At 60.4% G+C, this 27,375-nt stretch overlaps 4 protein-coding genes, 1 long non-coding RNA gene and 1 pseudogene across 11 annotated transcripts; 2 read left to right on the forward strand and 4 right to left on the reverse strand.

Moving 5' to 3' along the window:
* Nucleotides 1-328: 328 nt before the first annotated feature.
* LOC141974057 (uncharacterized protein C19orf47 homolog) lies at nucleotides 329-6,723 on the reverse strand. Of its 6 annotated transcripts, none has more exons than XM_074933312.1 (9): nucleotides 6,275-6,719; nucleotides 6,050-6,117; nucleotides 5,674-5,761; nucleotides 5,276-5,390; nucleotides 5,080-5,161; nucleotides 4,741-4,866; nucleotides 2,910-3,056; nucleotides 2,481-2,551; nucleotides 329-1,880 (listed from the first exon to the last, which is right to left on the reverse strand). In XM_074933312.1, exons 1-9 carry the CDS (start codon nucleotides 6,553-6,555, stop codon nucleotides 1,386-1,388), a joined length of 1,473 nt encoding a protein of 490 aa, XP_074789413.1. In that variant the 5' UTR covers nucleotides 6,556-6,719; the 3' UTR covers nucleotides 329-1,385. The 6 variants fall into 6 exon arrangements, with proteins under 6 accessions (XP_074789413.1, XP_074789411.1, XP_074789410.1 ...); XM_074933310.1 differs by having other exon boundaries at nucleotides 2,481-2,590; XM_074933309.1 differs by having other exon boundaries at nucleotides 4,741-5,010.
* A 284-nt stretch (nucleotides 6,724-7,007) lies between these two features.
* On the forward strand, nucleotides 7,008-10,085 carry PLD3 (phospholipase D family member 3). The gene is made up of 11 exons (XM_074933315.1): nucleotides 7,008-7,166; nucleotides 7,584-7,634; nucleotides 7,787-7,914; nucleotides 8,005-8,188; nucleotides 8,329-8,449; nucleotides 8,527-8,654; nucleotides 8,827-9,027; nucleotides 9,116-9,255; nucleotides 9,324-9,489; nucleotides 9,572-9,671; nucleotides 9,774-10,085. Exons 1-11 carry the CDS (start codon nucleotides 7,140-7,142, stop codon nucleotides 9,992-9,994), a joined length of 1,467 nt encoding a protein of 488 aa, XP_074789416.1. The 5' UTR covers nucleotides 7,008-7,139; the 3' UTR covers nucleotides 9,995-10,085.
* Nucleotides 10,086-10,838: 753 nt separating this feature from the next.
* LOC141974059 (protein Smaug homolog 2-like) overlaps nucleotides 10,839-27,375 on the reverse strand; it is a 22,230-nt pseudogene continuing 5,693 nt past the window's right edge.
* LOC141974060 (uncharacterized) lies at nucleotides 14,217-15,067 on the reverse strand. The gene is made up of 3 exons (XR_012635678.1): nucleotides 15,055-15,067; nucleotides 14,748-14,875; nucleotides 14,217-14,339 (listed from the first exon to the last, which is right to left on the reverse strand). It is a non-coding gene; the product is annotated as an uncharacterized LOC141974060 (long non-coding RNA).
* LOC141974128 (mediator of RNA polymerase II transcription subunit 29-like) lies at nucleotides 15,834-17,468 on the reverse strand. The gene is made up of 4 exons (XM_074933441.1): nucleotides 17,281-17,468; nucleotides 16,743-16,801; nucleotides 16,561-16,645; nucleotides 15,834-16,351 (listed from the first exon to the last, which is right to left on the reverse strand). The coding sequence occupies exons 1-4, from the start codon at nucleotides 17,437-17,439 to the stop codon at nucleotides 16,124-16,126; spliced, it is 531 nt and encodes a 176-aa protein (XP_074789542.1). The 5' UTR covers nucleotides 17,440-17,468; the 3' UTR covers nucleotides 15,834-16,123.
* On the forward strand, nucleotides 17,476-24,281 carry LOC141974127 (RNA polymerase II-associated factor 1 homolog). 2 transcript variants are annotated; one of them, XM_074933439.1, is made up of 14 exons: nucleotides 17,476-17,709; nucleotides 18,128-18,157; nucleotides 18,272-18,364; nucleotides 19,063-19,184; nucleotides 19,428-19,494; nucleotides 19,575-19,676; nucleotides 19,777-19,882; nucleotides 19,980-20,048; nucleotides 20,337-20,440; nucleotides 20,549-20,665; nucleotides 20,915-21,043; nucleotides 21,533-21,638; nucleotides 21,764-21,851; nucleotides 21,938-24,281. In XM_074933439.1, the coding sequence occupies exons 1-14, from the start codon at nucleotides 17,660-17,662 to the stop codon at nucleotides 22,333-22,335; spliced, it is 1,581 nt and encodes a 526-aa protein (XP_074789540.1). In that variant the 5' UTR covers nucleotides 17,476-17,659; the 3' UTR covers nucleotides 22,336-24,281. The 2 variants fall into 2 exon arrangements, with proteins under 2 accessions (XP_074789540.1, XP_074789541.1); XM_074933440.1 differs by lacking the exon at nucleotides 18,128-18,157.

Consider the following 27,375-nt stretch of genomic DNA (forward strand, 5'->3'; position numbering starts at 1 on the left):
CTGCGCAGAGGGGCGGGGCGCGCTTCCCCCCCACACACACTGCGCATGCGCGCGGCGCCCTCCCGCTCCTCCAAGGGGAGACGCGCCTCCCGCTTCCGCTTATTTGCATATATTTAAATATTGCCATCAATGCGACCACCCACGCGCACCCGAGGAGGGCGTGGAGCGAGGCGCTGATGGCTGACTGATGGCCACAAGGCGCAGGTGTGTCCCGTCCCCCCACCCTGGGGTGCACCGAGCTGCTCCAGCTGCAGCACCCTGAGGTGGTTTTGGGGGGGGTCTCAGCCACGGACTGGAGGGCAAAGGGGCTCAACTGACACCAAAGAGAGCCGTTTCTATGCTTTATTGCAAAAAGCTCCCCTGCGGGTGATGTAGAAAGCCAAAAACTAGGAAAACCCACTCATTTTCACACGCCAAACATCAGCCAAAGTGCAAAAAAAATCTTCCAAACCAGGGTAAAATAAAGAAACCAGTGGGTTTTCTTATTAAAAAGACTCACTGGTAGGGCTGTGACTTACCACACAGCTGCCTCCACCCCCATTGTCTTGGTTTTGGGGAGAAAAATTTCTTTTGGGGGTTTGCAGCAATGCTGGACAGGTGCAGGGTTAAGACACCACTGCTGACATAACTGGAAATAAATTTTGGGGGAAACACATTTTGGGGGAAATAAATAATTTTGGCAAAACCCCACAGTGGACATCTTAGGTTTAGGGGGAGCTGAGCTCAAGCCTAAAACTGCAAGCGGTGAAGGTGTCACTTAAACTGAGGCAGTTTTGGGATTTTTTTTTGAGCCCCCAAGTTTTTGGGAAGTTTTAGAAGTTTCTTTTTTTTGGAGGGTGTTCTGAAATTCTTAAAAATTAAGAATCCCTGCAGCAAGCCAGCACTCTGCAATTATTATTTACAGAGTCATTTTGGTGTAAATTCCTAAATGCTGGAAGAAAAACCCTGCAGAAGTGGATAAAAACCCAGAAAAAAAGAGGGGAAAATCCCCTCTGTATGGAGTCCTTAATTCCTAAATACAGAAAAGAACCTGCAGAGAATGGAAAAACTAGGGGGGAAAAAACCCAGATGTTTTGGTGCTGGTAGATTGAGAGCCACAATTTGGCCTCACGCCTGGCAGTTTTGCAGGCAGGAGCAGGCAGGGATGCCTGGCAGGCAAGATATCTGGCAGGAACGGTTTTTCCCCTCTTCCCTCGGCTTTTTTTTCCTGTGGGATTAGCGTTTCCCTGGGGGATTACGCCTTTTCTCACAGGATTAGCGAGGAGGAAGGCAGGATGAAGCTCTGCCGGCTCTTGAGGGTGAATAAACAGGATGGAGGGGCAGCAGGTGACCGTCGGGAGGGGACAGGACAAATGGAAAACCGTGAGGGAAGAAGCTCCACGCGATCAATCTGGTTTCCTCCCCAGCCGTTTGAAGACACTGATGGTGCCGGCACTGTCCATCTGAGCGCCGGGGCTCTCGCTGGTGCTGCTCACCTTCCCGCACCCCCAAGTCCTTTTGATTGTCACCCGAAATTCGGGTTCGCTTTTATCCTTCGTGCTGGTGACGTCACCATCCTGCGCTTCGACCGGCACTGCCACAACGCTGCCGCCGCCAATTTTAGACGCCGCCGGTGACGGTTTTGTCGCCGTACGGATACCGGCGGCGTTCCTGAGACCCGGTCGCTGGGTGGCTGCGGTGACGGGGACCGGTTTGGCTTCCGAACTGGTGGCTTTCGCCTTGATGGTCCCTCCCGGCTCAGCGCTTTCCTTAAGGGGAGGTTTGGCGAGTTTTTTTAGGACGCCAGCGTACTGGAGCACGGAGCAGTCGTCGTCGCTCTCGGTGGCTTTGTCCCCATCGGTCCCCAAGGCATCGCCCAGTCTGCTGAAGACCCCCGTGGGCTGGGAGACAAGGTGAGAGGAGCCCGTCAGCACCCGCACCCCCATTTACCCTCCCCTGACCCTCTGCCCCCCAAATTCTGCCCCTGGGATGGAGACCAGATGGATACCAGCCCTCTTGGGATGTAACGATGCAAAATGCTGCCTGCGGCAATTAATGACTAGGCTATAAAGCAGGTCTCTGCATCACCCGTAACATCATATTCCCTCGGATTTGTCTCGAGGGGCTGAGTCTGCAACTTGTTTTACACCCCCAAGACTTTTTTGAGCTGAGCTGAGCTTTTTATCTCCAGAGGAGAGAAAAAACCTCCTGTATCCCCCCCCCCCATTAAAGGGGTCAAAATAGCAGCGCAGATGAGGATCACCCAGGGATTGGGGATCCACTTGCCTTTGGTGGCTCCCTCCTGCTTTTCCCAGGGGTTTCCCCACCACTGCCCCGTTATTTCAAGGCTCCTTCAGCCCTTCCGCGGTGAGCGGGAGGCTGCAAATCCCGATATAATCCTGGGGGAGAGGACCCTGATGCCGGGATCCCGGTGGGGTTTGGCCCAGCTGCCGAGAGCGACGGCTACACGGAGCCGCAGCTGAAAACCCACGTCCTCTCACCTTCCCTCCTGTGGCCGTGTCCGCTTTCGCCTCGGCTCCCAGCCGGTCGAAGACAGATGTCCTCTGCAGACCTGCAGTTTTCAGGAAAACGTGGGTTTTTGGAGGTTTCCCTGGAAAATGAAGCTGTGCCGGGTCAGCGCCGAGGGCTCTCGGCTTTTCAGCCCCGTCCTACCATTGGGGCACCAGCAAAATAAAATTCACTTGTCAAAAGCGTGCAGATGGCCACCCGTCCCCTCCTTCCTAAGGCTTAAACGGGCGCGAGTGGAGCCTTTACAGCTTGTGGTCAGTTAATATCTCCTTGGCATAACACAACTGCTGCCCAGTCGCTCTCTGGATGCGAAAATCCAGATTCGTAACGACAGGCTAATTTGGGGCTCAGCTGGGCTTCTGGAAGGGAAAATGAACATCAACCCCCCCAAAGGCTGGTACCTTTAGCCGCTTGCTGTTCCAGGATTTTCTTCGTCCTCGGCGTGGTGCCCCTGGGCATGTTGATGATGTATTTCCCTTCCATTTCCGCCGTCACCCGCCGGCGTTTTACCGGGATCATTGGACGTTCTTCTGCCGTGTCGCATAATCCTGGGGGGATGAAGGAAAAGCGAATCGAGAGCTCTAGATGCAACGAGGCTCAGGGGGTGGGAGGGTTTTACGAGCGCTTGGGCACCATCCTGGGCTGGAGTGAGCTCTGAGCCTGGCACCAACAGAGCTCCCCCAGCACCGGGCTCTGCAAACACCCTCCCCCCGCCTCTAGCTGCCCCCAGCCGCAAAAATCACAGAATCCTTTGGCTGGAAGGGACCTTAAAGACCACCCACCCCCTACCGTGGGCAGGGACGGCTCCCACTCGACCAGGCTGCTCCCTCTGCTGTCCAGCCTGGGCGGGGGCACCCACAGCTGCTCCGGGCAGCCCGTTCCGTGTCCCACCAACCTCCCCGGCAAGAGTTTCTGATGGAAAACTCCCCTCTTCCACTTTCACACCGCTCTCCCTCGGCCTGTCTCTGCACCCTCTGATAAAAAGCCCCCCCGCCCTGTCCTGCAGCCCCCTGCAAACACGCAAAGGCTGATTTAAGCTCTGGCCGGAGCCGCCTCCTCTCCAGGCTGAACCACCCCGGCTCTCTCAGCCTGTGCTGGTACGGGAGGTGCTCCAGCCCCCCCAGTCCCCCTCACAGCCTCCTCTGGCCCCGCTCGCCTGGGATCCCTTCTCTCTGGAGCATCAACCTCCCCCGCTCAGCTTGAGGTCACCCCCAAACTGGCTGCGGGTGCACTTGATCCCACTCTCCATGTCCCCACTGACAGGGCTCAAACAAATGAATTTCTGACAGTTATTGAGACTAAACTGGGATGTGATATTACGAAATCTTTGCCTGTGCTTTGCTTCATTTGTTTCAAAGCTTTGCCTGTGCTTTGCTTTGTTTGGTTCTCGAGTTTCTCCTAAACTGCTTCCTGAGGTCCCTCTAGGTAAGGTTTAGGTTTAGGTCTGTTGAGGTAAGGTTGAGACGCTCGTTAGGCTCCCTACGGAAATCCCTGAGAGCAGACTCAAGGCCTTCAGTGGACACCTGGGCAACTCCTAGAATGGGCAAACTAAGATAAGGGGGCTCGAACAAAGAGACACAGAGACCCTGTTCTAGGGAGGGTGATTCTGCTGATTTAGGAGGGAGAAACCTGGACTTGACTTCAAACACCGTGAAGAAGACTACTTACTGCTTCCCTCGACTGCCAAAGACCCCCACCCTATTTTCCCTACACATGCTCGGACTATGTGAATGAATTCTGGGCACTCATTATCATAAAACACCCCCTTCCAGGAAAGCTAATGAATATGCATGATCTGTGTGCATATAAACCAATGCCCCTTACTAATTTCTGGGAGGCCTCATGGTGGACAATCCCCGGGGCGATCCCAGTGCCACTAACCAGGAATACCTGCTTAACAGTACAAAGATTTGCTGTTCCAGTCTATTTCTTTGTTTGGGCAGCAAAGCTGTTAAATCCTACCGGTCCCAGTAGGGACCACTGAGGGACTCTGCCCCCAGACACCTTGCTGGAGCGCAGCCAGGCAGCCGAGGCCTCGCCCGCTGAGGGGACCACCCCTCAAATCCCTGTCTCTCCATTTCAGAGACAAGGGTGCTGCGTGCTTGGCTCACAAACCCACCACCGGACCCAAAGGGGCTGTTAAAATTTGACTGGGGGGCCCCTGAGCAGGAAACACAAAGCAAAAAGCAGCTTGTGGCGTTGCTCCCGCCGGGATCCGTCGCCCCTCCCTACCTGCCTTCGCGGCGGCCGGTGCGTTGGAGACGGTGACGGAGATCGTGGAGGCGTGGGGCCGCTGCGGGAGCGGGGCGGCGGGAGGCGAGTCTCTGCTCAGGCTGTTGGCGATCATCCGGCTGGCGGCTGCAAGGGGGGCAGCGCAGTGAGGGCGAGCTCTGGGACCGCGGGGGCTTGGGTGAGCGGGACAAGCATCCATCTCGTCAGCTGAATTCAGGAGGGGTCCTTCCCCCGGGAGCGCGCGGAGGGCAGCCATCCTCTGAGCCCTTCCTTTGGAAGGGAATGACATTAATCGTGCAAGGGGATTTCACCTCCCAGAAACCTCCCCCCCGCACTCACCGCTATTGGCATTGCGGCGCAGCTCGGCTTGAACATTGGGGGAACTGGGGCAAAGCAATTCAGTAGCTGCCTTGCACATCTCCTGAAAGAAAAAAACCACGGGGAAGGGTTCTCCCCCCTCTGGCTGTGGGGAGGCGAACAAGAAGGCTCGAGGCAAAACTCTGCTGCTGAACGAGCCGGCAGGACTTCCCCGTACCTGCCTGTACACGACTTTGGCATGTTTGAGGATGGCAATGATGTCTCCCACCACTGTGATGCCCAGTTCATTCATGATCTCCTTGTTCAGATCCATCAACATGTTCTTTTGGATCCTGCAGCGAGGAAAGACCTGGCTTAACGAGGTCTCCCCTCGTTATGAGCTCTGATTAATCAGGCCCAGAGTGAGGGGCACCACGATAGCCACAGCACAGGTTGGGACACCACCACCCTCCTAGAAACAACTCTGATAATGATGGGGAAGCTCAGCGCAGGCGAGCAACTCATGTCACTAATTAAGGAGCGGGATAACAAGTTAAGTCCTTCCTTCCCCCTCGGGAGGGGGATCTTTCGGTGCCGTTTTCCCCACCGTGACGCGGTGTAAAGGTGCCCCCTCACCTGTTATCCACAAACATAACGGCATAGTTGACGGCAGGGCCTGGGGGGATCCCGGCTTCCTTGAAAAACTGAATCCATTCGGATGTCGCTGAAAAAAAGCCCCAGAAAAGGGAAAACGAGGTGGCCACGGAAGAGGGGGTGGGCGGCCGCCTGGCTTTGGGCGGGCACCGGCCGAGAGGCTCATTCCGGGCCTCCGCAGCTGTCGCCGTGCCGTTAGCGGGATGGGGAGGAAAACGGCTCCCGGGCTGGCGGGGGCGGGGAGGGGACGGTCTCCCGGAGGAAAATACCCAAGCTGGGGGGCTGAGAGCAACTCGGGGCCATTTTGGGCGGCGGAGGGGGAGGAGGGCGGCAGGGCAAAGAAGAAAATGTCCCTTACCCATCGTGACGGACACCATGGCGCAGGAGCCAGCGGCCGCGGGGCCGGGCGGCGGGGCCGGGAGCAGCCTGCGGGGAGAGAGCGGCGGGGCGGCCCCTCTGAGGGCCGGCAGGCAGGCCCGGGGCTGCTGCCGCCCCCCTGCCCGCAGCCCTGCCCGCTCCTCCCGCCCCACGGCCTCTCCTCTCCCTCCTGCCCCTCGGCCCACACCCCCTCCCTGCCCCTCACCTCTCCGCTCCCGCCGCCGGGCCCGGCCCCACCGGAATCCCCCCTCGGGGAGCGCCGCAAGGGACGGCACCGCCAGGACTCACCCGGCGCCGCCAGCCGAGGGCGGGCAGGGGAACGGGCAGGGGCGCCCCCTCGAGCGCCGGAGGACCGGGGGGGCCCCCGCGGGCTGTTGGCAGCCGCCGCCGCGGACGCCGGGGCCCTCGGGACGGGGGGGGACGGGGCGCAGCGGGCACCCCCGGCAGCCGCAGCCTTGCGCGGGGCCCAGACCTGGCCCGAGACATGTCCCTGGCGCTGAACCCGGGCCTAAAGATGGCCCTGGCCCTGAACAAGCCCTGAAGATCCCGCTGCCCCTGCCCCTGGCGCTAAACCCGGCGCTAAACATCAGCCCTGAGCCCCCGATCCGGCCGGGCCGGGGGGGTGACGCCAGAGCGAGCTTAATGCCCCTCCAGACCCAACGGCCCCAGCGCTAACGCCCTCCCCCAGAGAGGGCAGGGTGTGGGGGGAGCGGAACCTTGGGGCTGAGCACCCGCTTTCTGGGGGGGCCCTGAGGCGCGAGGGTGGGGTCCCCGAGGGGTGGCGGGCTCTGCGCCCCAGAATTGGGGTGTCCCGCCCTACTGCCGGGGGTACCGGCCCCAGTGGCGGAGGAGGGAGGAGCAGACCCTTCCCCTCCCTGCCCCAAACAGGCTGGGGCACGGGAACACCCCGATCCCGTCAGCCGGCCGGGAACGTCTCTGCCCCGGCCGGGTTTGGGCTCTGTTCCCTTCTCCGTAGCCCAGAAGTCCCAGCTGTGCTGCCCCCGGGGGGGATTCGCCTGTCCGGGAACGTCAGGAGAAACCGGTTTGTTCTGTGCCAGCGTCACGCCGGGATGAAGCCCAGCGGCACCTACAAGCAGGTAAGGTGCTGGCGACACCCCGAGACCCCAAAGCAGGGCCGTGGAGCTCCCTGCCCCATCCTGGCCCCCCACAACCCCAAACAGGGGCGCCCCATAGCTCCCTGCCCTGTCCTGGCACCCTAAAATCCCAAACTGGGGCGCACCATAGGCCTCTGTCCTGCCCCAGGAACCTACAACCCCAGAGTGGGGCACCCCATAGCCCCCTGCCTGGCCCCCCACAACCCCAAACTGGGACACCCCATGTCCCCCTTTTCCACCCAGACCCTGCATGCTGTGGGGACCTCTGGAAATCTCGGGGGGGGGGGGGGGGCACTTTTCCCAGGGGACCCTGGGCATTTTGGTGAGGGATTTTACCCCAGAGCAGCCCCCACCCTGGTTTGGAGTCCCCCCCACCCCAGTTCTCTGCCCTTATCACAGCTGGACCCACTGGAGGACCGGGGGGCACATCCCACCTGCTTCCCACCCAAGGTAACTCCCCTGCTCTGCGGGGGCTGGCTTCGGTGCCAGCTGGACCCGGTGCCATCCCTTGCTGGGTGCCACCAGTCTCGGGGGAGCCTTTAAACCCCGTCAGTGAATTTATCCCTTCACTTCGGGGCACTGACGGCCCCTCTCCATCCCAGTGCTCCCGCAGCACGTTGCTTTCCACCGTCCTCCTCTGCCTCTTGGTCCTCATCTTCCTCCTCTTCTTCAATCTGTGGCGGAGCTCGGCCCTCCGGGGCGATGCCGGATCTTGGGGTGACACGTGCCGGTAAGACGAGCTCGTGGGGGGTGACGCTCCCCCGAGACCCTCGGCATCCTGGCGCTACCATCTCCCTGTGCTGCTGAATTTCTTCCCTAGAATCGTCCTGGTGGAGAGCATCCCAGAGGGAATGACCTTCAGCAATGGTTCTGTGCCAAATCCATCCACGTTCTCCACGTGGATGAACCTCTTGGGGACCGTCACCCACAGCCTGGACATTGCCTCCTTCTACTGGACCATGACTAACGAGGACACACGGACACACGAACCCTCCGCTGCCCAGGTCTGCGCCACTGGTATCCAGCACATGTGGCACAGCACTGATTGTGCTGCTTGAATGCAGTGCTCGCTGCTCTTTTCTTGCCTTCCCATCATTTTTAATCGTTTCTGCTGGTTTTGCCTTCAAACCACATGCCGATTCAGGGTGAACAGATCTTGAAGGAACTCCTCCAATTGCCCCAGCGCGGCATCACCGTCCGAATCACCGTCAGCCGCCCATCAGCAAAATCACCCCTGAATGATCTCCGAGCGCTGGAGCAGAGCGGTGAGTGATGGAAAGAGCTCAAAATGGGGGTTTGGGGGGGCTTTGGAGTGGGAGATGCCCAACTCGTGGTTGTGCAGGTGCTGTGGTGCGCATCGTCGATATGCCGCGGCTCACCGGCGGCGTCCTGCACACCAAGTTTTGGCTCGTTGATGGCACCCACCTCTACCTTGGGAGTGCCAACATGGACTGGAGGTCTCTGACCCAGGTGAGCAGCACTGGATGGTGCTGAACCTGCGCCAAACAGCGCCAGGGCTATCCCAAACCATCCCCGTCCCCATCTGAGGACACTCGAGGCCATGAGACAGGACTCGTGGCATTGGAGAGGGATGATAAAACCACCCGGTGATGTGACAGTGCCGCTGTGCTGCTCACCGCAGGTGAAGGAGCTCGGTGTTGCTGTCTACAACTGCAGCTGCTTGGCCGAAGATTTAGGTAAAATTTTTGAAGCGTATTGGGCTCTTGGTACTCCTGGTGCTTCCATCCCGGTACCATGGCCGGCAAGTTATTCTACCCCCTTCAATATGGAAACGCCACTGGAGTTGAAGCTCAATGACACCGATGCAGCTGTCTACTTCTCAGTATGTCCCCGACCCTCTGCGGTTGGTTTTCCCAGTGCCGGTGGATTGGTTGTCCCGGTGCTTGACCTGTCTCTGATGATTTTGGCAGAGCTCCCCACCAGCGCTCTGTGCCACCGGTCGGACCCAGGACCTCAGTGCCCTCCTCAGCGTCATCGATGCTGCTGAGGCCTTCGTGGACGTCGCAGTTATGAGCTACCTACCCACCACTGAATTCTCTCACCCCCAAAGGTGCGTGTGGTCTTAGGCCAGCCCTGACTTGCTGGCCCCGGTGACCCTGAACCGATTTCCCTCCCCAGGTTTTGGCCAGAGATCGATAACCGGCTGCGGAAAGCCGTCTTTGAGCGCCGGGTCACGGTGCGGTTGCTGGTGGGTTGTTGGCAGCACAGCCGAGACACCATGTTCCCATTCCTCAAATCTCTTGCTGCCATTGCCGATAACCAGACCCACTATAGTGTGGCCGTGGTGAGTATCGCGGCCTGAGCGTGGCGTGCCGGCGGGTGCTGGTTTGGTGGGTGCTGGGTGACGGTCTCCTGGCTCCCCGCAGCGGCTGTTCGTGGTGCCGGCAAGCGCGGCGCAAGCCCAGATCCCCTACGCCCGGGTGAACCACAACAAGTACATGGTGACAGAGAAGGCGGCGTATATCGGTGAGCGCGGACCCACCGCCTGCGAATAGGCGCCGGCTGCTCTTGGGGGCGGGTTTGGGGGGGGTGTGTGTGTGTGTTCCCTCACCCCAAATGCCCTCACAGGGACATCCAACTGGTCTGGTGACTACTTCACACGGACAGCGGGATCGGCGCTGGTGGTGAACCAGACACTGAGCCCAAGCAGCACCGGCACTGCCACCGGCACTGCAGCTGGCACAATCCGGGAGCAGCTGCAGGCGGTTTTTGAGCGGGATTGGAGCTCCCGCTACAGCGTTGACATCAGTCATGCTGAGCAGGGGCAGAGCCTCTGTGGCTCCCGGTAGGTGCCGGAGAACGGGCCACTGGTGAGCCACGGGTTCTGGCTGTGCCGAATTCAGCCTCCCCGCTCCCGTTTGGGGAAAAATAAATGAGTTTTTGTGGAGTTTGTGGGGCTGTTCTCGAGGCAGGGGGCCCTCTGCGCCGCGGCGATGGAGAGCGCCGGGCCTTTGCTGAATGCCGTGCCGGCAGCGGGAGGGAAGCCGGGCGCCCCTCGAGTCCCGGCGGTGCCAAACCCACCCCGGCAAAGAGTCAGAGGAAACGCTTGGCTGTCGGCAAACCATTTACTGGGGGATCACTGCGAAAACCGGTGCCGAGAGCGTGTGGCACAGCACATCCTGGGGCATCCCTGGCTCCGCTCTTCTCTCCCGGCGTGGAGCCGGGTGTTGCTGGTCGGGGTGGCTGAAGGTGAGGAAGAGGAGGGTCTCTGGGCAGCTCTTCTCTGCCGGGGGGTTTGCCAGGGTTGCCGCGGTGGCTCAGCAGGGATGTGGGTGTTCCTGGCTCTGTGCCGGGAGGAGTGTGCCAGGCACAGTGGGGGAGTCCCCGTCTGTCCCCTGGGGCCCATCCTTGGGGACAGGGATGGCGCTTGGTGGCTTGGGGTCGCGCCGCGTCACCGGAGCATCCTGCGGGGAGAAGGATGGGGGGGGTGAGCGGAGGACTGGAGGAAACGGAGGATGTGCGACTCCTGTGTCCACCCCCCGCAAGGCCTGCAGCAGCCTCAGCTCGTTCTTCACCACGTGGCCACGGTAGCGTTTGTTCTTCGGGATCCTGATGGCCACCATCTCCCCCGTGCTCCTCCGCCGGCCCTGGGCCACCTCCCCGAAGGACCCCTTCCCCACCGTGGCCACCAGGCCGTAGTGTTCAGCGCCCACCACCAGTGTCTCCATGGCGAGCCGGCTCCTCGCCAGGGGCCTGTGAGCCCCGACTCTGCACCCACCAGGGGCTTGTGGCACCCAGACACCTCAACCTGGTGGCCCCCAACATGCTGCTGGGTCTGGCATTGCCATGGCAACACCTTCTGTTGCTGGTGTCGTCCCCAGGAGCAACTGTTGTCCCACACAAAGGACAGGAACCTGGGTGGAGGAACCCCCTGGTTCCCATCCCTGGTCCCCTGAAACCTATCCCAGCCCCCTAAAACCTATCCTCAACCCCGGCCCGAGTTACCTCTGGTCCCCCAAACCCTTCCCTGCCTCCCAAAACCCATTCTCAGACCCCACAGACACGCCCAAGGCTTTTTTGAGGTGTTAACATTTATTTGGGCCAAGCAGAGAGCAAGGGGCCAGGGGAGTGATGCTGCCATCCCGCCCACTCCCTGGTTAATAGTAACACCTGGAAAATGGGCAAAAAGCTTCAAACAACCCCCCCAAAAAGCTGGGTTAGGAATTTTTTCAGGTGTAAGTGGATTAAAGAGAGCTTGGGGAAGCAAGTGATCCTCCACCACCCCATCACTGTTTCAGGGGGTCCCTGAAGACCCCCCCATGCTCGGGGGGGTGTTTACCGCTCACCACAGGGTTGGGGGCTCAGTGTCAGCTTAGGCAGCTGAAATGTAGGGGTCCCCTCACCCCCAAACGCCCCCAGACTGAAGTGTGGGGTGAATTCCGTCACCGATGGCCGCTGGTTGAATTTGGGGTCCCCAGGGGAGAGCTCAACGCCGGGTAACCGAATCTTCCCCTCCTTGGGTCGGGTGATGGGGGGCTCTGGTGCGGACCCCCCTGGGGAGAAACCCACCCTGGGCACCCGGCGCCATCGCCGGGTCTTGCCCTCTGCTTCGCCATTGACACGGGGCAGGGCGTCCACCACCTGGTTGTCTTCTTTCCCCTTCGGCTTCACCAACACCAACAGCGCCTTCTTCATGCCGCCCATCCTCATCCTCCCCTCACCTTCCAACCCGCTCCCGGCAAAACCTGTGCCGAATTTTGGCAGTTTGACCCTAGGCTGGTGTCCTGGTGCTGTGTCCTTCCCGGTGGTCTCCTCCATCCCATCCATCCCCGGTGGCGCCAACTGGGGTGTGAGTTGGAGCCGAAGGCCCAGCTGCAGGGAGTCACACACCCACACACAACAGGGGGGGTCAGGGTGGCACCAGCCTCCCCCCCAGCCACCAGGAGGTCATCCAGAGCCCCCCCCCCGGGAAACATGTGGCACCCCAAAAAATGAGGTGGGGTGGGGAGTGAGACACCCTCAGACCCACCCAAAATGGGGAGGAGGGGCACACAGGAACACCAAAGCACCTGGGGGGTGGGAGAAACAAGAGCCCCCCAGCGGAGTTGCAATCCCCCCAAAGGGGGCAAATTAGGGGTCAGGGATGGGGTCACAAAGGGCCACCAGTGCCTGGGGTGACCAGGGGGGTGTCCCAGCCCCCTCACAACCCCCCGGGGCTCCCATACCACCCCCTCTGGTTGAGGGGGGGTCCCACCTACCCCATGGGGGGCCAATAGCTGGGGCCTCAGGGCGGAACCTTCTCGGGGAAGGCGCCGAGCAGCTTCAGGACCTGCCGCCTCCAGGAGAGGAGCCACCTCTTCTGCGTCTCCGTGAACCCCTTGAGGATGGGGGGCGGCACATGGGGGGCTCACACAGCCCTGTAGCGCCCCCACAAGCCCTACAGCCCCCCCAAATTGCCCCCAGCCCTCCCCCGTACCTCGTGGCTCAGGCACTTCTCGAGGAGCTGGAGGTAACTGGTGATGTTCTCCTCATCCGTCCATGAATTCAGGAGTTGGGTGCAGACTAGGGGGGGTCAGGGAGGGACCCAGACACCCTGATTCCCCCCCGGCATCACCCTGGGACCCACCCCAAAAAATGAAATGGGGTGGGAGGGGATGTCTCACCTCTGCCCATGACATGGGTGAACTGCCCCAGGATGTCCCTGTCAGGGACGGGGGCTGCGGGGGCTTTGGTGTCGGTGGCTGGGTGGGGGGCAAAGGCGTCGGTGGCCGCCGGGGGGGCCCCGACAGAGGTGTCGTTTGGGGAGAGAGCAGCCAGGGGGGAACAAAAGGCTTTAATGGGGATCACACTGATCCTGAAGCACTGTCCACAGGTTGTCCCCCTCTCGGATGTCCTGTGGGGAGTGGGGGAAAATGTCAAGGAGGTGGGGGGACTCGTGAGGATCGCAGGGGGGATCAGGGACACCCCCCCCCCCACCACACACCCCCCCCCCCCCCAGTCCTGGGGACACAGGGGGTGACCAGGGACATCTTGTGCCACTGCTGGGGACACAGGGAGGGGTGTCAGGGATGGGGGGACACCCCTGGGGATATGAGGACATGGGACACCCTGTGCCACTCCTGGGGATGTGAGGAACACTTTGGGTCACCCTTGGGGATGTGAGACACTCCATGCCATACCCAGGGACACCAGGACATGGGCAAAACCCTGTGCCACCCCTGGGGACACAAGAGAATGAGGGACACTCCGTGACAGCCGTTGGGCTGCAGAAGGGGACATGGGCCACCCCGGGGCCACCTCTGAGGACCTGAGAGCCATCCTAGTGCCACCCCAGGGGACCCGAGGGCCACCCCGTCAACATTCCACCTTCTCCAGTGCGCTGAGGATGCTCTGCTGCTCCTGCAGCCTCTGGATGCTGAGGAGGATCCTCTGCTGCACACCCTCAGTGACATTCTGCGGGGACAAGGAGGGGACAAGCAGGGTCAGACAGTGTCCCCCCCTTCATCTGGGGACATGGCGGGAGGGAAGTCTCACCTGTGACTCGAGGTGACGCTCTGTCAGCGTCATCATCTCCTCGTACGCCATTTGGGAGAAAAGCGCCGTGTATTTCTGCAGCCACAGGCTCTTCAGCCAGGAGGGGACATCTTGGGGGGGGACAGGAGTGTGACACAGGGTGGCAGGTCCCCACGACACCCCCCACCCCCAAACCCCACCTTTCATGCCGCTGCCCTCCTCCTCGAAGGTGTTGCGGCTGCCAGCCAGCTCCTCGGTCTGTTCGCTGCCTGAAGAGGCCACGCTGCTTTGGGGGGACAGGAGGGCATGGTCCTGAAAAGGGGGCTGGGGGGGCACAGGGACAGGGGTTTTGTCATCCCCCCAACCCATTCGGGTCCCCCTCCCTGGGCACTGCCGGGCACCAGCGAGAGGGAGGGCTCCAGCGGGCTGGGGTGCAGCTGGGAGGGCAGAGCTGGGGGGAGAGGAGGGGGGGATGTCAGGGGGTGTGCTGGGGTCCCCTCTGTGGGACCCACCACCCAAATCCCCGTGGCTACCTGGGTCCCCTTAATGGTGATGGGGGACCCCCCCGGACCTACCCGGAGGGGGTGTTGGGGCTGTTGGGGTCCCAGGCGCCACTCTGGGCGGGCGTGCGGCTGCCGTCGGGCAGCGGCGTCTGCGAGCCGTAGTGCGGCGTGCGGCTGCCTGCCAGGGCCCCGGCGGCTCCGTCAGCCCCCCCGAGCCCCCTCTGGCTGGGGGGAACCCAAGAGCACCCCCTTTCTGGGTGTCCTACTTCAGCCCCATCATCTCTGTGTCCCCCAAAGTCCCATCTCAGCCTGGTCCAGCCTCCTTCAACTCACCCCAGTGTTACCTCTGTGTTTCTCCAATCCCTGTCTCCTCTGTCCCTGGGGTCCCCCCCATCACTGTGTCACCCCAAACCCCACCATGTCCCTCCCCAGATGCCACTTCATCCCCCCAGGATCCCCCTAATCCCCATTCTCTCCATCCTGCTGTGTCCCCCCAATGTCCCATCTCATTCCAGTCCACCCCACTGTCCCGTCAGTGTCCCCAGGGCGCCCCCAATCCCCGATGTCCCCCCCCGGTGCCACTCACCGTCGTGCAGGGGGGTCTGTGAGCCGTACATGGGGGTGCGGGAGCCGGAGCCGTACATGGGGGTCTGGGAGCCGTACATTGGGGTGCGCCCGTAGGCCGATGTCATCCCGCCCGGGCGCCGCGAGCCCCTGCGGGGACACGGGGGTGTCAGAGAACAGGGACACGCTGCCCGGGGAGGGCACAGACCCCCTAAAAGAGCCCCACTCGTGTCTGTGGGTGTCACCCACCCGCAGAGGAGGTGCTGGCCCAAACAACACCCCTGAGGGCCACCCTGACCCCTCGGGGGGTCCCTGTCCCCCCCACTCACACGGTGGTCAGGCGCTGGCGGTCCACCGAGATGGTCTGGCAGGTGGAGTGCAGCTCCACGCGAGCCGTCGACTCCGTCGCATCCTTCACCACCCCGATGTAACCTGCGGGGCGGGATGGGGGCTCAAAGGGGGGGGTCCAGGCATCCCTGAGGCCCCCCCTCGTCTGTCTGGGGCGGACAAAGAGGCACCCAGAGCCCCTCTGGAAGCTGCCCCCACCTTTGTAGGGTCCTTGGGAGATGCGGACCGTCTGCCCGATGAGGTCGTTATCAGAATCACAGAATCATCTAGGCTGGAAAGGACCCTGAAGGTCATCCAGTCCAACCGTTCACCCAGCGCTGACAGTTCCCACCTACAGCAGACCCGCCCGGGCCCCGCTCCCGGTCCCGCTCCAGCCGCAGCTTCTCGCGAGAGCCGCTCCGGCGTCACGTGACGGGGGCGCAGTCCCGGCCCCGAGCGGCGGCGCGCGACGGCGGCGCGCAAGGGTCAAAACACCCGGCGCGAAAGGCCGCGAGCGCGCTTGGGGGGGGGGGGGGGCCGGCGGCGGCGAGGGAGTGACGTCACGCGACCGGGCCGTGACGTCACACGCCGTCAGAGGGCGGCGCTGAGCGGGGACGTGGCTCTTCCCACGGACGCCTGGGTCACGGGTCCCCCCGAGCACAGAGTAGCCGGTATCAGGATAAAACAGTTTATTCACCAAAATCCAGGCGTTTACCCCCCGAAATTAGGGGGTCCAGCACCCCCACGTCCCCCCCTTCCCCACTGTGCCCCCCGCGGGGTCAGCACCTCCCAACCCCACGCTGGACCCCCATTTCCACGCTCAGACCCCCACGCTGCACACCAGGACCCCCCAAGCCGCCTCCTGATCCCCGTGGAAGTTTTGGGGGGTAGTCCAGCACCCCGATGGGGGCTCCCCCAAAACTCCCGTTGCAGCGAGGGGCGATCAGCACCCCTCCACACATCAAGCCCTGCACATGGCACCAAGACCCCCCAAACCCTCCATATTCACCCCCAGACCACCGTGGGAGGTTCTGGGGGGAGTCCGTGACCCCGTGGGGACCCCCGAAACACTCAGGGCCCCCCCGGGGGGGGCAGCTTGCCGGTGATTTTGTTGGCCCCCTCCAGCAGAGCGTTGTGGATGTCCTTGGCGCCGGCGATCTGGGCCTTGATGAGGGGCAGGTATTGGGTGTAGGGGAGGGTCTCACCCGCCCCCCCCTCACCTTTGGGGGCTGCCGGCACCAGGGCGGGGGCGTGTTTGGCGCTGTCGAAGCTCTGCGAGAGGCACTCGTGGGCCAGGCGCTGCGGGGGGGACACGCGCGTGTTGGGGTCACTGCGGAGGGGGGACACACACAGGCAGCAGAGGGACGAGATGGGCGGCAGGGACGGGACAGCAGGGTGAGGATGGTGCTAAGGGGATGGGGTCTGGGGGGCAACAGCGTCACTGGGGGTGTGGGGCCACGCTGGGGGGGGACAGGGACGGCGGGGGGGCCGGGGGGGCTGTCGCTCACAAGGCAGAGCTCCAGCTGGTCGCAAAGGGCGTAAAACTCCTCCAGACTCTTGTCGAAGCGCTGCAGGGCCCCGTCGGCGCTCTTCCTGCGAGGGGGGGCCCCCGTCAGCACCACTGCCACCCCCCTCGGCCTGGGGGGACACCGGGGAGCACTGGGGGGGATGCCGGGGGACGGTCACTCACTGCCCGTTGTCGATGCTGGAGTTCTGCACCAGGTTCTGCGCCGCCACTTTCATCAGGGTCTGCGGGGGGGAAGGGGGAGAGGGGGACCCGGCCGCGCCGGGGGGTGGGGGACGGACACACACGCGGCCCCACGCGTGTCACCCGGCAGCGGTGACCCGTTCGGGGGGGGTCGCGGCCGGTCCGGCCCTTCCCAGCCCCGCGCCCCCCGCGTGGGCTGAGCCCCTGGGGCGTCCCCCGCCACTCTCGCCGGCAAGCCCCGCCCACACGGGCGGACACCCGCTGTCAGACCACGCCCCCTCGCCGGCAAGCCCCGCCCACACGGGCGGACACCCGCTGTCAGACCACGCCCCCTCGGCGGCAAGCCCCGTCCCGCAGCAGCGCACACCGTGCCAGACTGCGCGCCCTCGCGCGCGGCAAGCCCCGCCTCCCCTCGGCCTCAGGCCACGCCCCCGCGCAACACGACGACGCGCCGCTGCCAGGCAACACTGCCCCTCGCGGCGGGCAGGCCCCGCCCACCGCGCGGGCAGGCCCCGCCCACCTGCAGGCTCTCCTTCAGCTGCGGGAGGAGGAGGCGGAACCGCTGCACCGGGTCGAAGTCCTGCGCCTGCGCAGCCGCCACCTGCGCCGGCAGCGGCGGCCCCGGGGGCTGCCCCGGCCCCGGAGCCTGCCCCGCTCCCGGCCCGGGGGCGGCGGGCATGGGCGGCGGCGGCGGCGCGGGAGCGGCGGGCGGGCCCGGGCCCGGCCCCGGCCCCGGCCCCGTCGGCGGCGGTTGCGGGGGCGCCGCCATCTCCCCAGCGCGCGCCTGGCTTCGGCTCCCAGGCGGCCCCGCGCGCAGGAAGTGACGTCGGGACCAGAGGTCCCGGCGCGGCCTAGGAGCGCCCGCCCCCCGCGGTGCCTGCGCAGGGCCCGGCCCCGCCATGGCTCCCACTATCCAGACGCAGGCGCAGCGGGAGGAGCCGGGCCACAGGTACGGCGGCGTCACGGGCCTGACGTCCTGGCGGGCGCGGCGGCGTCTCGGCGGGGGGCGGGCCCGCGGGTCGGGGCCGGGGAGGGAACCGGGCGGTCTGGGTCCGCCCGTGATGTCACGCGCCCCGGGGCGGGGTGGTGTAAACCTGGGGGGGTTCTCGTGGCGTCATAGCGGCCGTGGGGGGCCCTGAGAGTTGGGCGCCCTCCTGACGTCATAGCGCACGTGGGGGGTGGTTCTGGGTGTGGGGGTGCCCTCATGACGTCATAGCGTGCGGGGGGCCGTGTGCCTGCGTTCTCTCGTGACGTCATGGCGCAGTGGTGGCTCTCTCTGATGACGTTATAGCGCGGGGGGGTCGGGGGTCCCGGACGCCTGGGTCCCCCCACTCCCGGGTCCCCCCACTGCCCTCCCCCTCCCGCAGGCCCAGCTCCCACCGGACGCTCCCTGAGAGGTGAGGGGGGGGTTGGACCCCCCTTTTGTGGGGGACCCAGCGCCTCCCGACCCCCCCTGTATTTTGGGGGGGTTCTGGTGTTTTGGGGTTCCCCCCTGACTTCCACCGCCCCAGGTCGGGCGTGGTCTGTCGGGTCAAGTACTGCAACAGCCTCCCCGACATCCCCTTCGACCCCAAGTTCATCACTTACCCCTTCGACCAGAACCGGTACGGGCTCCCCCCCCCCCAAAAATCCCACTGTGCCCCAGCTCCGGCCATAAAGTGGGGGGTGGGGGCGTTTTGGGGGGTTCCCCCTGGTTTGTGCAGCACAGACGGGGCTGAGGGAGGTTTGGCGGGGGGGGGGAGGGGGGCGGTGTCAGGGTTCTCTCTGGCTCCTCCACACAAAAGGGGGGGCAGGGGGAGATTTTTGGGGGGTCTGGGGGGCTTTGGATGCTCCTTCAGGGCTAGAGGAGGGGCTTGGGGGGGGCACTGGGGTGGTTTGACCCCCCCTTGATTTGGTGGTGGGGGGGGTGTTTTTCGGGGGGTGTTTTGGGAAGTGTTGTTGGGGGGGGTGGTTTTTGGGGGTGTTTGGGGGAGGTGTGAGGTTTTCTGGCGGGTGTTTTGGGGCTTGGGGGGATTTTGGGGGGATTTGAGGTTTTGGGGGATGCTTTGAGGGGATTTGGGTAGTTTGTGAGTTTTTGGGGGTGTTTGGGGGGGTAGCGGGTTTTGAGGGTGTTTGGGGAGGTTTGAGGGTTTTGGGGGGGAGTTTGGGGTGGGTTGATGGTTTTGAGGGGGGTAGGTGGTTTGGGGGAGTATTGGCGGAGGTTCGAGGGTGTTTGGTGGGGGTTTGGGGGGTGTTGGGCGGGGGTTGGGAGCTTTTGGGTTTTTGGGGGGTGTTTTGGGGTGCCTGAACGTGCCCCCCCCAGATTTGTGCAGTACAAGGCGACGTCGCTGGAGAAGCAGCACAAACACGACCTGCTGACGGAGCCTGACCTGGGCGTCACCATCGACCTCATCAACCCTGACACCTACCGCATCGACCCCGGCGGTGGGGGGCCGGGGACACCCCGAGTTTGGGGGGGGACACCCCAGATTTGGCAGGGCGGGGGTGCTGGGGGGTGCCCCTAGGGGACCCCGGGCACTCCCTCAAGGGGCTGAGCTGCCAGTAGGGGTTGGGGGAGCACCAGAATTAAGGGGGGGACACTCCAACCCTGTGGGGAACCCCAAAATTGTGGGGAGACCCCAACAGCGGGAGGGGGGAAACAAATTTCCCTGTGTCCCCCCCGCACAGTGCTCCTGGACCCAGCGGATGAGAAGCTGCTGGAGGAGGAAATTCAAGCACCCACCAGCTCCAAAAGGTAACGGGGGGTGGGACACCCCCAAAACCGAGCTGGGGGGGCACATGGCACCCCCAGATCACAACGGTGCCCCCCCTCAGGTCGCAGCAACACGCCAAGGTGGTGCCGTGGATGCGCAAGACCGAGTACATCTCCACCGAGTTCAACCGTTACGGCGTCTCCAACGAAAAACCTGAGGTCAAGTGAGTCTGGGGGGGTCCTGGGGGGTTCTGGGGTTTGGGGGTGCAGCCCCGTGCCCCCCCTCACGCCCCTACCCGTGTCTGTGTCCCCCCCCGACTCCAGGATCGGTGTCTCGGTGAAGCAGCAGTTCACTGAGGAAGAGATTTACAAAGATCGTGACAGCCAAATCGCCGCCATCGAGAAAACTTTTGAGGATGCCCAGAAACCGGTGAGGGGGGAGGGATTTGGGGGGCTCCCCCCGGGATTTTGGGGGACACACACAGCCCTGATGCCTTCCTGTGCCTCTTTTCCCCCCCTCACCCCAGATCACGCAGCACTACAGCAAGCCCCGCGTCACCCCTGTTGAGGTCATGCCCGTCTTCCCCGATTTCAAGGTAAGGGGGGGGCACCATGGGGAACCCCTGGGGAAAGGGGGGGACACACTGGGGACCCCCCAGAATGGGGGGACCCTCCAAATCCCCCCTATTTCTAGGACACTGTCCCACAGGGGAAACTGAGGCACAGAAACCCCCTTGCAGGGGGCATCTGAGGTGTAGCGGGCACTTTTGGTGGCAGAACGGTGGGTTTTGAGATCTGGGGGGTGGTTGTGGGGGTGTTGCTCCCCCTCTACACCCCCTTTTTGCCCCCAACCCCCCTTTTTTTTGCCCCTCCCTTCCCCCAAGATGTGGATCAACCCCTGTGCCCAAGTCATCTTCGACTCGGACCCAGCGCCCAAGGACACGAGCGGCCCGGCCGCGCTGGAGATGATGTCCCAGGCCATGATCAGGTGCTTGGAAAAGACGCGGGGACACCTCCCCCCCATTTTTAGGGGGGCCTTTGTGTCCTGTTTCCCCCCAACCCCCCCGCACCCCTTTTAACCGCTTCCTGCCCACAGGGGGATGATGGACGAGGAAGGGAACCAGTTCGTGGCTTATTTCTTACCGGTGGAGGAGACGCTGCGCAAGCGGAAGCGGGACCAGGAGGAGGAGATGGATTACGCCCCCGAGGACGTGTATGGGGGGGTCCCCTATAGCTGGGGGGGCCCATAGAGATGGGGGGGCCCATATAGCGTGAGGGGGGCCGTGGGGAGTAGATGGGGGGGTCCTTCATGGAGGACAAACCACCAGCCTGGCAGAGCCCGTTGGGTTTGGGGGGTGCTTTGGCAAGTGGGGGGATTTGGGAGTTTGGGCGGGGATTTAGGAGTCGGGGGGGATATTTTCAGCCCCCTCACGCCCTCCTGTCCCATGTGCTCCCCTCTCAGATACGACTATAAAATCGCCCGGGAGTACAACTGGAACGTGAAGAACAAGGCCAGCAAAGGCTACGAGGAGAATTATTTCTTCATCTTCCGCGAAGGCGACGGCGTCTACTACAACGAGCTGGAGACCAGGTGGGGCTGGGGGGGGCACTGGGAGGTATGGGGAGGCACTGGGACCCCCCCCGGTAATGGGGGTACTGCAGGAGGGATGTATTTCCACTTTTCATGGGTGGAGGGGTGGTGTGGGGAGGGTCCTGGGGGGGGGGGGGGTGGGGGGGTGCTCGAGCCCCTCTACTGCCTGCCAGGACACTGGGGGGTGGAATTCGGGGGAGGGGGTGTGTCAGGTGGGGTCTGGGGGATTTGGGGGGCATCTGGGGGGTTGAAGAGGGTGCAGGGGGGTCCTGCCGGAGGGTTGGGGGGTCCCTATGGGTGGTTGAGCCCCACCCCCCCGCCTGCCATGACACTGGGGGAGTGGATGGGGGGGGGGGGCAGGGACAATACTTCAGGGTCTGGGAATTCAGGATCAGGGAGGGGGGGTCAGGCGGGGTCTGGGGCCTTTGGGAGGGATCGGGGTGCTGTGGGGGGAGTCCCAAGGGTGCCTAACACCCCCCCCACCCCAAGGGTGCGGCTGAGCAAGCGGCGGGCGCGGGCGGGGGTGCAGTCGGGCACCAACGCGGTGCTGGTGGTGAAACACCGCGACATGAACGAGAAGGAGCTGGAAGCTCAGGTATGGGGGGCAGGGGGGCTGGGATTGGGGACCCCCTGCCACCTCCCCCGGAGGGCAGAGAGGACCCAGGTGGCCGGTTGACCCCCCCTCTCTTTGCTGACACACACACACACGCACTCCCCCAGGAAGCGCGGAGGGCGCAGCTGGAGAACCACGAGCCCGAGGAGGAGGAAGAGGAGGAGATGGAGGCCGAGAAGGAGGCGGTGGGATCGGGTATGCGGTGGGGGGAGCCCCGGGGGGGGCAGAATGTTGGGGGCGCCCCCATCCCCCCATAATCTCTTTTCTTCCTCCTCCTGCAGGCGAAGAGCGTGAGAAAGGCAGCGACAGCGAAGGGGGAGCGAGTGGCGAGGAGGAGGAGGCCGAAGGCTCCGGGAGCAGCAGCGAGCGGGGTGGGGAGGGCTCGGCCCGCAGTGAGGAAGAGGATGAGGCCGAGGAGGAGGAGGAAGGGGGCCAGCGGGGCCTCCGGGGGGCGAGCGACGCTGCCCGGGCTGCTCGTGACCAGGAGGAGATTTTCGGCAGCGACAACGACGAGGAGGAAGAGGAAGATGAAGACGAGGAGGAAGATGAGGAAGAAGAGGAAGAGTCTGAGGGGGGGGGCAGTGAGGGGGGGCCCCCCCGCAGCCCCCGCCTGAGCCCCAGCGAGGCCTCGGAGGACGACGAGAGCCCCAGCGACGCCTCCGACTCCTCCAGCGACTGACCTGCCCCCCCTTCCCCATTTTGGGGGAAAACCCAGGCACTCTGGGGGCTTGTTTCTGGTTTATTCTTTAGTAACGTACCACGGGTACGGGCTGTGCTCATCACAGGAGTTACTCGTGATAAAATGTGTCTGAAATAACATTTTCTATCCCGAAGGGCTGCAGCCCACGGCGCTACGTGTACAAAGGGGGGTCCTGGGGCATCCCCCACCCTGGGGGCGCGTCAACGTGTGCCGAAATTTGGGGTGTACGCCCCCGCCCCCCCAACAATAGCAGCAACAACAACTATTAACAAGAACAATGTAATAATAAAAAGAAAAGGAAGAAACCCTAAAACCCCCCAAGAAAAACGCAGACGTTCGGGGATTATTAAAACCTGTGAAAATGCAACCACCCTTCCCCGCCTGCCCCCCCAAAAAAGGAGGGGCCAGGAGAGCCCCGACCGCTGCCCACAGCCCCTGTAGTGTCAGCACGGCCCCCCCCGAGGTCATGGGCCCTGGGGAGCCCCTCCCTCACGGGGCCCTGCGCCCCTCCCCCCGGCCTGGGCGAGGGGGCGTCAAGGTGGGGGGGAGGGGGGGGGTGGGTTAATTCCCCCCCACGCCCCCAATCCGTGGCTTAGTTTTTTGGGGGGGAACCTGTGGCAGGCGGAGGAAGCAAGCAGCCGATTCAATGTGAATGACAGAGCATCTTCAACTTTATTGACAGAAATCACCCCTTACATAAGCACTCTACAATAATCACGCACACTACTCACAAATCTGTTGGGCACATGTAACAGGCTACATTATAATGTCCCAGCCCCCTGTGGCATCTCAGACATGTCACAACATCTTCCCTCTTCTGGCCTGCCTCCTTTCCCAAGGCTGTTTTTACCATCAAGGCCATTGTGTACCTCAGTTTCTCTCTTTGTTAACATAACAGTCCTTTGTTAGGCATAACTGTACCCTGGGTTTTTCCTCTGTTTACCTCAGGGGGCTGCAATCAGCTCCTGCAGAGACCCATGGCCTTGCTCTCTGCAAGCCGTTCTCCAACAATTCCCCCTTTTTCTTTTTGTGCAGGCTGCACAAGCATAAATTTACTAATATTTCTCATCATACAGCTATATGCTGTTTTAATAATTACTACAATCAATAGTACTATTCCTAGTCACCGCAATCCTTCTTGTAACAGACCTTGCAGCCATAGGGACAGACCAAACACAGATTGTAACCATTTGTCTCAAGGATTGACAACCACTTGTGTTTTTTGTAAACGTTGCTTCGTCCATTGTAATTGGTTTTGAATTAACTGACTGTGGTCGGATAGATTAAAATAACACATCCCATCAAAATCTTTACATCCATGCCCCTGGGCAAGCAAAAGAAAGTCTATGGCAGCTCGACTCTGTAATACAGCGCGCCTTAAACTGTCGAAGGTACCTTATCGAGTACAGAGCATCCCACATACTATCGAAGAGCAATCACATGAAAGCAAACAAACTAGGATTGGTTCTATACTACTGCCCACAAGCCTTCACGCCCTCTGTGGTTGGTCCCGTTATGGCGTTCACACGTAGTTCTTCTGTTAGGCAAACATCTTATTTCCCACAGCCCAGCATCCTTATTTCTTTGCTACTCACGCAGTTTCTCATCCTCTCGGCCTTGCCGGTGTTCTTCCCAACAGCTACAGCCTGATGACAGTGATGCCACTCAGTCTGGATCACTCATAACATGTCCGCTGTTTCCCAGGCATTCCACAGATCCCCCTTTTTGTTTTTGAGTGATCCAGACCCCTTTTATTGTTCAGTCCATCGTTCTCATAAAACACTTCCACACACAGGTTAACACCATTAAAAGGATTACAATGACAATTTAAACTGTTATTCCATGTAAAAACAAAAGAATTTTTAACCATCTAATAATTGGTAACCTTTTAGTCAAATCATTATTAAACCCTCTTCCTTCTTCAAGATGTAAATTCATTGTATAAACATCACTACAAAACCTAGTGCTATTCACCGGTACTGCTGAAGGAGTCACATCTTGCCATCTCAGCCAGATTGTCTGATTATACCAACCATAATGACCAGTACAAATGCCATACCAAACAGGGCTGGGATGGGTCGGCAGCAGTTGCTAAGCCCAGGCAAAATGCCTGCTGTCCTGATTGATCTTTCCCTGCCACCTTGGCACAGCTCAGCAGTTTCTTATCTATCTTACGAGGCCTGCTCTTCACAAAGCTTAGCTGTTTGTCAGAGGCTGTGTGAGGCCGATGCCTTCCAGCCCTCCCCTTTCTTTGTTTTGCTGCGGCACCTGCAAGGCTTGTTTGAGAGCTGCATCCATTAAGGGTTAGACAAACTTCAAACCACAGCATACTTAGAATAGTTCTAATTAAAAAGAGTAGACTAATTTCACTATCCATATTTAAGGGATATGACTAAATAGTACAAAAATAAACAGTAAGGAAAATACGGTACTAACATTCAGATCCGCAATCGCTGGGGAACCCTGGATGCAGCGAGGATTCAGAGTGCCCTTCCTCACAAACAGGAGATCCTACGCGATGCGTCCATCCGTAGGTGAGGCATCCAACGTCGCTGCAAGCAGGTCCGGCCTCTGAATCAACGGGCCAAAATAACTGGCAACTTTCTTTGAGCGGAAACATCTGATTCCATCCTCCTGTTGGGTTCCACCCAGAGCCTGGCCAGCACTCCAGGGGGAAAACCAAGGGAGTTTCTAATAAGGTGAAACACTTGAGCTCTTAATTCTTAACATTACTAAACAAAGAAAGTGGAATACATACATTCTTACAGCATCTTATCCTTATTAATAACTATATTTTATCTAAACTACATTTTGCACAAGTGACCAGTAAGCCTAGATATTTCATTAAGGAGTTACAATTACTGTTAGCATTTTCTCTTAAAAGAATTGGCAACTGTAGTGTAGTTTGTCCTGTTGCAGTAGCAAACATTACTCAGACATTCTGCTTAAAAGATCAGTCGAAGAGACCGCAAACTGTCGGCACAGGGGCACCCACAGCACCCACAGCTGGATCCTGAGTGCTGGCTGCCTCTCACCCTCAGCTGTGGTTGCACACACCCTGTCGGTGACCATTGGAGATGAGACCTGTGCAGACACCAGCATCACCTCTTCCCCAGGTTATTAAAGGAAACGGTCCTTCCCAGTTACCCCTTTCTAGGGTTTTGTTAACACTTGAGCTTTGCTCTGGACTTCTTGTTGATCTGGTATCTGTGATGAGAAGTGACACAATACTGGTGACACCTGTAACACAGGGGAGATGTTTAAAAGGTTTGAAGAGATGGAGTCTGTCTGGTATTCAGGGCAAGTTGCAGGGATGTTTTTAGCTGGATGCCTTGATAAAGAAAACTGTTTTTGTGTTGCTCTGACATTCTGGTGGAAGAAATGCATGCGTTTTACAGCAGAGCAAATGGTTGACCTGGAGCCAAGATCTCTCCCCCCTTTTGTTTTTGCAAAAGCACTTTCAAGGTCTGGTGCGCTCTTTCTACGATGGTTTGCCCTGTGGGGGAATGCAGTGTACTTGCGATGCTTGTTAGCTATACGGTGAAGATCTTGTTTTGGTGTCTCCGTAAGTACTTTGGTGATGTCAGTGAAGGATCTTTTCACAAAATATCAAAAAGGCTATGCAGATCATCATGAGTTAGGCCCACAACGGCTGTATCCAATTTATGGTTCCTAACAGTGTCTGTAAATCTTTTAAAGTCTTAATAACAGTTTTAAGTTGTCGCAGGACAATACACACAGGTGATTCGGTTCACAAGGTGAGTGTCAGGGGGGGTTTCAGGGTGGGTTGTGCTACAGTGGTGATTAAGACAAATTTGGTCCAATTTGAGTTCTTCATTGAGTCATACAGTTATGACCCCAAAATGCAATAGGGGTTTCCAATATGAATATTTTCTCCCCAATTTTCTGGGCCTCGTACATGAATGAGATCCTTGCTTTAAATCGTTACAGCATGACACCAACCCTGAAAAGCATTTGAGGTACCAGGGCTAACAGCCAAGCTGCTCACAGATATTATGGTCACATCTGCACCAGTATCTAAAATGCCTGTCAGCTCGGCAGACTTTTTAGCTTTAACGAGAGTACATTTTACCAGAAGTCAACCTTGTGTTACTGTTTTAGTCCAAAAATATTTAAGGGGTACCTGCTGATCCAAATCCTGAGTAATTACAGCTTCTTTAACAAGCTGAACAATTTTTTACTTTTTCGTTACAGAACACAGGGGTACAGACCATAATTTTGATTTTTCTCTTCATAACCAGCATCTACGACCCCTGGTAAAACAAACAACCCCTGTCAGGTTGCAGATGACTTTTTAACAATATTTCCATTAGGCAGATGGTTCAGAGGTGCACTCTCCCCGCAGAGTGTGCACCTAAATTCAAAACAACAACCAACACAGAATTACTGCCCTCTGCTAGAGGAGGAATTTCACCTGGAACACTGAGAACACTGAGCCCGAACCAACCGCCGCACCGAAGCCCCAGCGGGCGGGCACTAGGACCCTGCAGTTCCTCGGAGAACTCCGCGGCTGCAGCGGCCACACACACACACACACACTCACGCACACTCACACACACACACACTCACGCACACACACTCACGCACACACACACTCACACACACACTCACGCGCACACACACTCACTCACACACACACTCACGCACACACACACACTCACACACACACACACACACTCACGCACACACACACACACTCACACACACACTCACGCACACACACACACTCACACACACACACTCACACACACACACACTCACACTCACACACACACACTCACGCACACACACACACACACACACACTCACGCACACACACACACACTCACACACACACACTCACGCACACACACACTCACACACACACTCACGCGCACACACACTCACTCACACACACACTCACGCACACACACACACTCACACACACACACACACACTCACGCACACACACACACACTCACACACACACTCACGCACACACACACACTCACACACACA

This window comes from Athene noctua, unplaced genomic scaffold (assembly GCF_965140245.1).
Source record: "Athene noctua unplaced genomic scaffold, bAthNoc1.hap1.1 HAP1_HAP1_scaffold_31, whole genome shotgun sequence".
Lineage (NCBI taxonomy): Eukaryota > Metazoa > Chordata > Aves > Strigiformes > Strigidae > Athene > Athene noctua.